This window comes from Etheostoma cragini, chromosome 2, assembly GCF_013103735.1.
Source record: "Etheostoma cragini isolate CJK2018 chromosome 2, CSU_Ecrag_1.0, whole genome shotgun sequence".
In the NCBI taxonomy this organism is placed as follows: Eukaryota; Metazoa; Chordata; class Actinopteri; order Perciformes; family Percidae; genus Etheostoma; species Etheostoma cragini.
In genome coordinates, this window is record NC_048408.1 from 22877717 (window position 1) to 22889471 (window position 11755).

Below are 11755 nucleotides of genomic sequence, written 5' to 3' on the forward strand. Positions count from 1 at the left end.
TTATTTTGTATTAGTACTTAATCATTTCATTTCATCACTGTACAATATTATTTATTAATTTGTTAACACTTATCTACTTTACACAATGTGCATTCAAAGCTATTTTATATATGTATAAAGTGGCTCTCCGGACTTAGGACTGTGCGCCAGCACCCCCCGCCCCTCTCTTTTTCTCTGCAATACCTTACACTTTATATCTTTGACTTTATATTCTATATAGTTATCTTATATCTTATATTTTTGTGTCAACGCTGTAAAGAGATTGCTTTAATATCGTTGCACAGGTAACGTGTGCTTGTGTATAATGACAATAAAGGCATTCTATTCTATTCTATTCTATTCTATCAATAGAGACGGACCAGCTGAAAACCCTCCACCTCTTTGTAAGCACTTCAGAGGACAGCAAAGGTAACGAATACTGTGAATATTGTCAAGTATGATATCTGGTTATTGTAGAACAAAGGGGGGGGAACTCACATTTAAAGCCTCAGTTACTGTTAGAAACACAAAAGGCTGCATTTATATGGAGTCGGGAGAGCTGTTAATTGTGGGAAAGTGGATATGTCTCCACTTCTGGCAAAAAAACAGAAAAAAAAAACAGCAGCTTTATAAAGCCTGTGAGTATTTCACATTTGAACCCACAACATATACCAATCAGACTTTTTTATGTTGTTGTCATGTTGTTTTTGTTGTTTTTTTGTAAGTTGTGTTCAATACAAGACTGAGAGAACAATATAAAGGTTTTACGTGCTTTCCTGAGATTTCCCCACTGGGGATTAGTAAAAAGTAGTACAAATTAAATTAAATTAACATTCAGAAAAGAATGAGTGGACATAAATCAGTGCGCCTGCAGCTCTCAGTGGCGGCTCAAGGAACTGCATGAAGTGGAAAGAGGAGGAGAGAGGAAGTTCTCCAAAACTTTTTTTTCCCCCTGAAAGGATTCTGGAGAAGCTCCGTTAGATTTTTAGAAGAGGGGCATCCGACCAGAGGAATAGAAGAAAACGTAAGGGAGATAACAGCGTCAAAGGGGTTATCCCTTCTTCTCTTTGTGTCTCCTCACATGAAAGCCGTGGAAAAAGGACGCGTGTTTGCTTTTGTCCTGTGTATTTTGTTCCTTACCAGACTGAGAGGACTTGTACCATCAGAGGCGATGAGATGTGAGTGAGCTATGCCTTGTGGAAATGGACAGACTTTATCCAAGCGAAAACATGGCGTCTGCTTCCCGAGGTTTAGCTTCTTTTCCAGTCTGCTTGTGGCGCTCTGCTGCCTGGAGGCATGGGGCTCCGGGCCGCAGGGGGACGGCGGCAGGAGTTGCAGCCCCTGTCCCGTTAACTGCAGCTGCGCGCTGGCGGAGCCCCAGCCGTCCTGCGTCGTCAACTGCTCCAACATCGGGCTGGAGAGGGCCCCAGCTGCGGCCGACGTCCCGCTGGCCACCAACGTACTGTAAGTAAAGTGCCTAAACAGGCTGATGAGGCCAGGGATGTCTAGTGGAGGGTACTGGAACTCAGTTTAACCAGGTTTTAATGGTTAGAATAGTTTTAAGTTCACTCTTTGGAAAATTCCAAATGGATCCTACTGGGGTATATTCATTTAAGTCTCAAAACATGGAAAGCAAGTGACCTAATAGGCTACTTATTTATTTTTTGTTATTCCTTTGACAAATTTGGGTGTTGATGGTTGTTTGCCATGTGGTGACCTAGTAATTGGCTGGTTTACAATTTCTTTATTACACCACATCACTCTTTTTTTTGCTTCATTTACAATTAAGAAAAAGGTAGATCTTTATGCTACCCCTGTAAGTTGAGTTTATTTGTGCTTTTTAGTCTGTTGTCACGCGAGAAGCAAAACCAATTGGTCAATCGATAGGTCAATTGACAGAAATGTAATTAGCCGCTATTTTGATAATCGATTAATCATTTGAGTCACCAGTGAAGCAAAAAAGGTGGATATTGTTGCAGCTTCTTAAATGTGTGTATTTGTAATGTGAAATGTATTTACTGCTTTTCTGCATTGTGTATCATTGAAAATTGGTAATGCATTTATCATCTTCATTCATTATTTTCATTCATTATTTTATTTGCAATAATTTCTGACCATGCATAAGCATTCTGACACGTGGTAATTTAATTACAATGTGGCCTTGAAAAACTTAACAAAGAACCTGTACTGTGCACCAGTGTAGATTGTTATAAATTATATTTCATGAAAAACATGCAACATTTATAATTATAAAATGGGTAGGACTTTCTATACATGAGGGTGACCTTTTTCTTGTGTGGCACAGGCTTCTATTAAAGGCCACAGTGTGTGTGGGTTGATGTGTGTGTTATTTGTGTATTTGTCTCTCAGTTTTGGTAGTTTAAATGGAGTAGCAGCGAGAACATTCTGTTCTGCACCAACGGAAGACATATGTTATCAATTATTTATCTCCCCTCACACTACACTTTTATTTAAGTTAGAGATTTACCAGGCCTATAGTCAATGGACATTATTTTGGAACTTTAAAGACCTAACTAAATAAGCATGTGAATATCGATTAAATTAGGTTTTGGAGATACAAAAAAAAAAATACAACGTGCATAATTGTTATTATTTTTAATGAATTTAAACTTTTACCCTCATCTCAAGAGGGATTGCTAAACAACAGTAGACAAAACTGGAGTCACACGTGCAAAACTCAAACTCCAGTCTGCACAGCAACCGTTCACGTGACCCAAACTATAGTTTGATTTTCATTGCTTGAACACAGTTTTCAAAACTCTACACACTTATCCCATGACTTTAACCACAACGTGCACAACTGTGTGGATTTACAGCACTTCGCTCACACACTGTCACAACTGTCAACAACGTATTCAAAACAGAATAGATTTCAGTCTGGTGACTATCAAACACTGCTGATCGCAATTTTAGCTGAAAATACAGCAGGTGTCTTGTTTTAGACTAGTTAGTAATGGAGGTGAAAGCAATGGGAACACCACATTCATTAGTATTTAGAGGTGATGCAGACATCCAATGTGATGAAGAATACTTCCCACATGATGCTGGAGAGAGGCAGGATCAGTCACACTATTCTGTTACTGTTTTGTTCCTTTACGTTTTTCCAGTAATTCCATAAATTACTAGAGACAAAATACTATATTGAAGCAAACTGCTGATTTTCATTCCTTCTTCTTTACCTTATGTGAAAATTGTTATATTAGGAAATGTATGTATTTTCTTTAAATAAACTATTGAGTAGTGTCAAGTAACTCCAAGTATTTAAACTGTAAAGATGAGAAAGTTAATATTTTCTGTATTGGTGTTTGATGTTAGTGTTTTTACTCTCAGTGTGTTCTGTGTGAGGACTCTGCATAGTGTTTGGCTGCACTGAGCCTGTTTTGAGATGTGTGTTAAGAGTTGTGCTGCTTGGAATGCGTTTTGCAGCTGATGTGAGCTGTTTAGCTCAGGTGACTGTTGGTAGTGCAGATTGTAGCTCCAGTTGTGCCCACTGTAGTTATATTGTTTGTACATGGGAGGAGTGCTAGGTGCCCTGTTAATTAAAGGCAGACCCTGCAGCAGGATCTGTCTTTAATCATGTCAGACTCTATTGGAGTGTTAATTGAATTAGTCTAGATAAACCTCCTTGGCTCTGCTGTTCCAGCAGAAGCCTGGAGGTGACTCACTGTGCACATTACTGTCCTCACTAATTTGGCTTCTTGTATGCTGCTCCCACCCTATAAGCAGAAGCATTAAATTAAAATCCTATATTTTGATTAAGTCTCCAGCCAAGATCCAGTGGAGAACTTAGCGGTATTTATTTTATAATGCTGCAGGTAGTGCTTGTACCTATCCAGTCATTATTTGAAGAATAAAAGAAAGTAATTTACTTACAGGGACTTGGTCAAGGTAATAGTCAGACTGTCTGAGGCAGAGAGACAGAGAGATGAGAGTGCAGGACTCAAATATGTAATTTATTAGATAGTAATGCCCTCTTCCAGTCCTAGATTGGAATGTTTTCTCTCTCTCTCTTTGTGTTTTGAGTCCAATTTGTTATTGGCACTGTTGTGTGTGAATTTGAGACTTTGGAGGAGTAAACAAACCGTGGATCTGCCCTTGGATTGGTGTCAAGTGTCTTTACACATGAACTAGGAGGGATGATGTAAATGAATAATAGGCTAGGTGTGTGTGTGTGTGTGTGTGTGTGTGTGTGTGTGTGTCTGCGCGCGTGTGTCTGCGCGTGTGTGTGTATATCATCATACGCCTTTGCAATTCTTTCGCTCTATACAGACGTGGCTGGTCCTGCTTTCATTTACAATGTCAGGATGTACATGCTACCATTGAAGGGGTGGGAGACAAAGTAAATTACTGATATTTTATAATCATCAAATGTTGAGTTTTCTCTCCATTAATCATTTATAAAAAGAAAAAAATTCCAAAGTAGCAGAAAATGCCCATCACAACCACACGCCCAAAGTAAGTGTTTTGTCTGACCAACTGTCCAAAGTCCGGAGATTTTCTGTTTACTATCAAATGAGACAAGGAAGGTAATCACACATTAGAGAAGCTGGGTCCAAAATAATTTGTCATATGGGCTTGAAACCATTAACTGATTATCAAAATAGTTACTGATTGATTGACTTATAGATTCATCTTTAATCTTGGAACCCATTGGAAATCAGCGATCTAGCCTGTGAGGACAAGGGCCAATGATTTGGGGGTTCCAGTGTAGCCACTGGCTATCCGGACCACAACTTCCTCTTCTGTGTGCCAGTCATTGTTTACAGTCCAAAAGTTTTGGAGATGTTTTAGGTCCAGACGACATTTTGGCTAATCTCTATAAACAGATATCTCCAAATGAATGCAGATAAATAAATAAAAAAGCTGATCAAAAGCTAAATACTTGTCAGATGATAGCCACTGGTTTCCGAGACTGCATTTCAGTCAATAGTACTCGGACTACAAATGATACCAGAACGCTTCCGATACCAAAATCTTATTCCGTCTCCTAGATTCTGTTCATATGCAGATATCTGTTTATAGATATGTTTTCATCTCCATTGCAGAAACATGAAGGCATTCAGATATCACCTCATTATCAACATAACTACTGAATGACTGTAATAGCAGTCGCCTTACTTAATAAATACTTGTTTAACTTTTATTTAAACTGAAACAGTGGTGTGTTGAACACCTTTTTGTGTGTGCAAGATGTACATCAAAGCCTGGTGCACAGCGTTTTGTCAACCTGGACACCGTAGAAAAACACTCCTTATTTCAAGTGAGGCAAGGTACCTTCACTATAAAATGCTGCAGGAAACCCTGGAATTGTTGTCATCTCCATAGTGATTTCAATGCTTTTTATGCACATTTATTTACTCAATTGTTTACTTTTGTGATAAATAGATGAAAGGAAGCCAGTAGGATGCAGTACTATTTTTTAAGAAAGGATAATTGTGATGTTTTGTATATATGGTGATATTGCAATCACAAGGTCAATTTATTGTATTTAAGGAATCTGGAAACGGACTCAGACAACTCACTGATACATTTGGTGATTTGGTTAATATACTGTAGCAATGTACTGGAAAGGAGTTGTTCTCCCTGTTTTCATTTTGATGGACTGGCATTGAAACTTTCACTGGTCCGCACGTTGCTGTGTGTGTGTGTGTGTGTGTGTGTGTGTGTGCGTGCGTGTGCGTGTGCGTGTGCGTGTGTGTGTGTGTGTGTGTGTGCTCATAGTGGGAAATGGTTGCCAATGCAATTATTTAGTAGTTTTCTTTCTAACGCTTAATAGACAGAGTTCACCATTTGACAGTCTCAGCGGAGGCAGGCGCATGCATCGGAGGCATTTTCTGTGGTAAAATGAGGAAAGCAAAATTCCGATGTTCATCCTTTCTATCAAAATCAACAATGCGATGTCACCTTCATGTGCCTCCGCTGGTCGTGAGAGAGGTAGAGAGTAAGATAGAGGATACGGCACGATGGATTTGTTGTTTAATTTCCTTTTAATTTTCATGCTCTTCGTTTTTGCATAAATATATATTTATTCCCTACATCCTTTCTTAATACTATATCACACTCACAGTCTTACACATGCTAATGTGAAATTTGTAGTGTAACCATCGCAACAAAATGCATACACAAACACACACACACACACACAAATGTACTGCAAGTGTGGTGATGCGTTTTTTAGAAAAGTCTATTTACAGCGGGCAGTTTTGTGTTTGCACTGAGGCTTCGCAGCTGTCCAAAAGACAAGACTCAATCTCAATCTCATATACACTTTTTGGGGGTGTTCAATCTCTGCTACTCTCCTCCAGAGATGGTTCCTCCACCACTTCTACACACACACACACACACCGGCTTCAATGTAGTGGGAAATGTAAAATGTAATCTACCAGCCATATGCGAGGGAGAATTTGTTTTGTTACCATGGCAATAGTAACTAATGACATCACGCTCAGAAGCGCAGACATTCCAGAGAGAAGAAACAGGGAGAGAAGACAAGGCAGCTCCCATGCTCTTTCTGTGTGTGTGTGTGTGTGTGTGTGTGTGTGTGTGTGTGTGTGTGTGTGTGTGTGTGTGTGTGTGTGTGTGTGTGTGTGTGTGTGTGTCCATGTAATTTTTAACTGGTGGTAACAGAAATGTCTTAGTTCTATTATTAACTAATTTATGTGATGGTGGTGGTTACAAGGTAGACTGAAGAAGGAATTTTTGTAAGAAGACCTGTGTGTTTGTGTGTGTGTGTGTGTGTGTGTGTGTGTACGTGCATGTGTGCAAGTGCGTGCGTGTGTCGTGTGTGTGTATGGGCCTGTGCCTTTTAAACATTTCTTAAACTTTTGTTGTATTGCAACTCTTCTCACTCACACCTCTCAAAACCAACACAAGTAACGACTGACACAGAGTACAATGCTCTGTCATAAACTTTCTTGTGCACATGTGGGCATTACTCACATAGTTTGCTGCAGTTTTTCCTGCCAAAGCTATGTCAAATGTGTTGTGTTCGCAGACAGAAAAGCCTGAAAAAGAAATGAGATGAATGAGTTTACAATTTCAAGGTCTGTCTTCTTATTATGTTACACACCATTAATTGCCATATGTAATAGTTTAGGCAAGGTTTGACAGGGAAATATTGATGCTATTAAATCAAAACAAGTACATTCACACCCAGACACATCACATGCATGCACATTATTGATCCATTTTCATTGGATTGATTTTGCAGCATAATCCACCCCTCTGCAATCCATCCTTATGATCAGTATGTTCTAAACAGCCTTACTTATATACATTTTACGGCTAAACATTAAACACAAGTATGAGCCTCCTAGCTTTGACAGTTTAGCTGCATTTTGAGAAAACTGGACAGCGGAGAAGAAGGTTATGCTGTAAGAGTGGTTTGAAAGGTTTTTAAGCATGTTTTAGAAAGTTATTACCCCTAGAATCTATTGAAATGGATCAAATTCAAGCTGACCACAGCCACCTTTACAGCCACTGTTTACAACTGCATCTAGAGGCAAGGCAAGGCTGCTTTATTTGTATAACATGCTTATGCTTTACATCAAAATGATTAAATAATAAAAGTTACAGTGCAGTACAAGAAATTAAACATTAAAGAGCAGTAAAAACAGTTAAACAAATAAAAGTTTTAAGCTGCTAGTATGGGACAGTGTATAAGCCGCTGCCCCACACACGTTATTTGAGCGCCATAACTATTTTGTGGAGGCCCAAACTTTTTTTCTTGTATATTTTACCAAATTAGCAAGTCACACCCGCGTTGGAGAAATTCTTAGAAATATATAGAAATAGAGGCTGAGTGTTTGACACTCAAAAGATAGCTTTTGGGCAGATTATCACTTCAAGAAAAACATTTCACTTATATACAGAATATTGAATATTGCATCACTGAGTGCGTTCAGGTCTTATGATAGTATGTACTGTAAGGGTCTTGCTGTGCAACCAAAAACATGCTTTGAGAGTCATAGTAAATAGCACAGAAAGACATGAATTAACAATGCAGGTTGTTGTTGTTGTTGTTGTTACTGTTGGGAAAACTGACTTTACAAATTCTCTAAAATAACCTGAACACTTGGATCTCTATTAAAGTAAGAATAAAAGTAAATTATTATGGCAGCTTTAAGTGACATACTGTGCATAAGCCAACAGATGCACATTTTCTCAGCATTGTGGTATTGTAGTTATATCTGGTTGTCTACAATTGACCTGCAGTTGAGAATAAAGCAAGACTGACTGCTGGATACGTCTGAGGGAATCTTGCGGTAACGAAGCCTACCTTACCTTACCTATGCCCCTGTGTAACGCCTAATCTCTGCATTGCATTTTAATGTGAAGACAAAAGTAGAACAGAAATGAAAGATTAAGCAAGAGAGGATAACCCTATAAAGATATAATCTTACAATGTTTTCCTTGTTACGTCTCTTAACACCCTAAAGATCATTGTATGTTTTGCATGCAGCAAATTTTAAATATTATACTTTGGACTGTGTTGTTCTCGGCAGTGAGACTGCAAAGGAAACACTTGTCTTTTTTCCCAGCTCGGCAAAACAACAACTTAACTTGTTGTCTCCCTCTCGTTACCTTACCCACAGAAAGAAGTGGAGAGTGATGATTGGATTTTGTTCCCTGTGTTTACATATAAACAGCCAAGAGAGAGATTGACAAGGAAACACAGGGAGAGAAGACAAGGCAGTTCCCATGTTCTGTCTCTCACTGTGTGTGTGTGTGTGTGTGTGTGTATTTATTGTCACACTCGGCGCCGAGAGTCACAGACACACTCTAGATATATCAGAATAGCTGAGCCTGAGCTCAGTGCTAACAAGGAGCTTTGATGCTGAAGGAATTACAACACTCCAAACATTTCTAATGAGATGTGTGTTTTTAATTTTCATTCAGTGTCATAACCTAATTCAAATTAATAACAAAAAGCTTGTTTGGCATTTTTCTTTTTAAGATAAGTGAAATGCCATTACTATGTTGTTTTCAGACTTAACCCTGTCAGAGAAAAATGCAACTGAAACATAATCATGAGAATAAGCAAATAATGCAAATGCGTTCTCAGATTTGTGAAATTCACAGATGATCTATGTCTGTGGACCTGTCTGGGTGGGGAGTCAAACGATTTGAGTCTTATTTATTTCATGTCCATGAACTTGAAAGACACACATTAAACTGATGAAACATGTGAAACAGAATGAGCAGAGAACCCAGTGAACAGAGTTAATACAGGGAGACACAGACTAACAGGATGGCGGACCAAGTCGTATTAGTCATTTTCTTCTTCATTTTTTTATGCCGGCAGCCGACCAGCCAACCAGCTTACCATGTCTCAATTAACTAACTGCTAATGTAACAAATACTTCATTATAGTGCTCTCTGCTGACTTCTGCTTTTGTTGTTTCAATTGTTGCATCAGTTTATGTGGAGCTTTAAAAACATGAAATAAAGTACATTAAGCAGTGCTGCATAAACAGCTTGATTGCTTGAGACCAAATGCATACAGAACACATTATGTCAGTTTACACAGCAGTGCTTACAAGATTATGTTTTATGATTCTGAAACGTTTAACTATGCACATGTGGAATTGCCTGATTTCAACACACTATGTACACACAGGATGCAGACTTGTCGTTAATCTATTGTTTGCGTGTAATCACCACTGCTTTCCCGGTCTTCAGACCTGTCAATTTCAAGAGCAGCAAAGGAGTTCCATCACAAAGCAAAGGCAAAGTCTGCTGAAAATGTAATTATCCTACTTTTGATGACACAAGTTAAAGGACAGAGAAAACCCTTATTTGAAATAGCAGTTTATAAATGTATTTGTACGTTATGTGTCATGAAAGAAGGTATAATTGCATTTAATATTTGACCTTTAATTAGCATGTTTCTGCTGCTGACAGTCCAACATACTTTATATCTTGCCAAAGGTCAAATGAAATTGAAACCTTCTTTACATTTTAACATTTCAAAAGGCTGGTGGTCAGATGTATAAACAATGTTAACACACAAAAACCAAGCACATGCGATAACTGGTATTTATTTTTTAAACACCATGTAGGGAGAATAAGTGCAGCTCATACAACACAGACAGGTGATAAAATAAACTAATATCCGTCATTACTCTTTCACATAGGTTAGCCAATTTGAATAAATGTGTATGTATTTTAGGTCTACACAGCTATTTACAAAATGCCAATCAAAGGCACATACAAAAATGTAATTTTATTGATTACCTTTGTGTGCTCAATTTTACACTCCTTTTTTTAAAGTCAGCTTCTGGTGTTTTGCATTTGACATCATTTTATGTTCTTTTCATTTATTGTTTGCTTTGTTGTGACTTCTGTCTAAAAATGTTGGTTAATATTTTCATAATGATCATAGAGAAATAACTGCTGATGATAGGTGCTTGCATACACATAACCTAGATTTCAGCAGTGTGGGGAAGATGCATCTACACTGTCATAAATAAAACAAGACAAGTGGAAGTAGCAGGGGAAGTACTATGAAGGGAGATTAATGGGTTAGCAAAGTTAAGCCTAAACCCAGAGTTTTTGTGTGTGCAATTTCATAAAAACAAGTAGGGAAGAAAATTCAAACTGGGCTTTTCATTGAGTTTTGTTTTTCCTTCCTTTATTGACAGCATGTAATAGTGTGTGTGTGTGTGTGTGTGTGTGTGTGTATGTATGTGTGTGTGTGTGTGTGAGTGTGCGCACGCGCATCAGTCTTTGAGTGTGTTAAACCGCTGCACACAGCTGCCCTTCACTTGCCAGCTGGACACCAGACGACCCAAGCAGCAGCAGCTGGTAAAATGGACAGAATGTTCTGGAGAGGAGAGACAGAGAAGCAAAGTTTTAGGCTTTTTAGACCTCGCAATCTACATCCCTGTCTCCCCAACTCCTCATGCCATTCCCCTAAGTTCATACTCCCACTCTTCCTTCAGTAGGGAAAGTACCCAACTACTTCTGAGACCCCCACCCCCCATCTGCCCCACACAGACATGTTTATGGCCCAGGCATGAGGTGCCTTATTGCTACTTCTTAAGGAGGCTGGCGAGCTAGGACAGGCGCCCATGGGACAGGCAGCCCACAGTGGGGCGATTGTTCTTGAGACCTGGCCTGCGTCGCTCACAGCTGGTTCCCCCAGTTTATCCTGTGCTTTTCCTTCACACCTGCCTTCTCCTCCTCTAACTCCATCATTTTTACCCCCTCCTTTGCTTTTGTTCTGCTCCCTCTCTTGTAAGACTCATGCGGGTCTGCCCAGCCTTCGAATATAAACACAGCAGCAGAGTGAAAAAAAAGGGAAAAGAAATTGAGAGAAGTGACTGGGGGAGGGTAGGAGCAGCAGAGGGATCAGGCAGGGAGGCTGAGGGTGATGAAAGCGACCACAGAGCAGTCTGTGTTTAGTGGCTTAGTGGAGTGCTGGCCTTCACTTACAGGGACTTGGACCACTTCACCACCACGATGCAGGAGATACCAATCTGTCCTATGATCAGACCTAAATCACAGTTTTCATCACCAAACTTAAAACTTTTTTTGTTCTCATTTTTGTGCGGAGGGAAGACAGATGAAGTCAAACAGATATAAATCTATTTTAGTGGCTTTATTTGTTTTTTCATTTCCTCCATCTTTGTCTCTTCAGATTTATTTGTTCCTCTCCAGAGCCCATACCCACTCCTCTTCTGTCATTCCCACTGCCCGAGCACAGAGCAGTCAATGAGGACGGTGTGTGTGTGTGTGTGTGTGTGTGTGTGTG

At 39.3% G+C, this 11755-nt stretch overlaps 1 protein-coding gene across 3 annotated transcripts in view; it reads left to right on the forward strand.

Annotated features, from left to right (window-relative positions):
• Positions 1–745: 745 nt before the first annotated feature.
• Positions 746–11755, forward strand: part of pkd1a (polycystic kidney disease 1a) — a 55713-nt gene continuing 44703 nt past the window's right edge. For all 3 annotated transcript variants that reach the window (XM_034895356.1, XM_034895365.1, XM_034895376.1), the window contains exon 1: positions 746–1443. In XM_034895356.1, coding sequence (XP_034751247.1) covers positions 1169–1443 — 275 coding nt within the window. In that variant the 5' untranslated portion in view covers positions 746–1168. The remainder of the gene's footprint in view (positions 1444–11755) is intronic.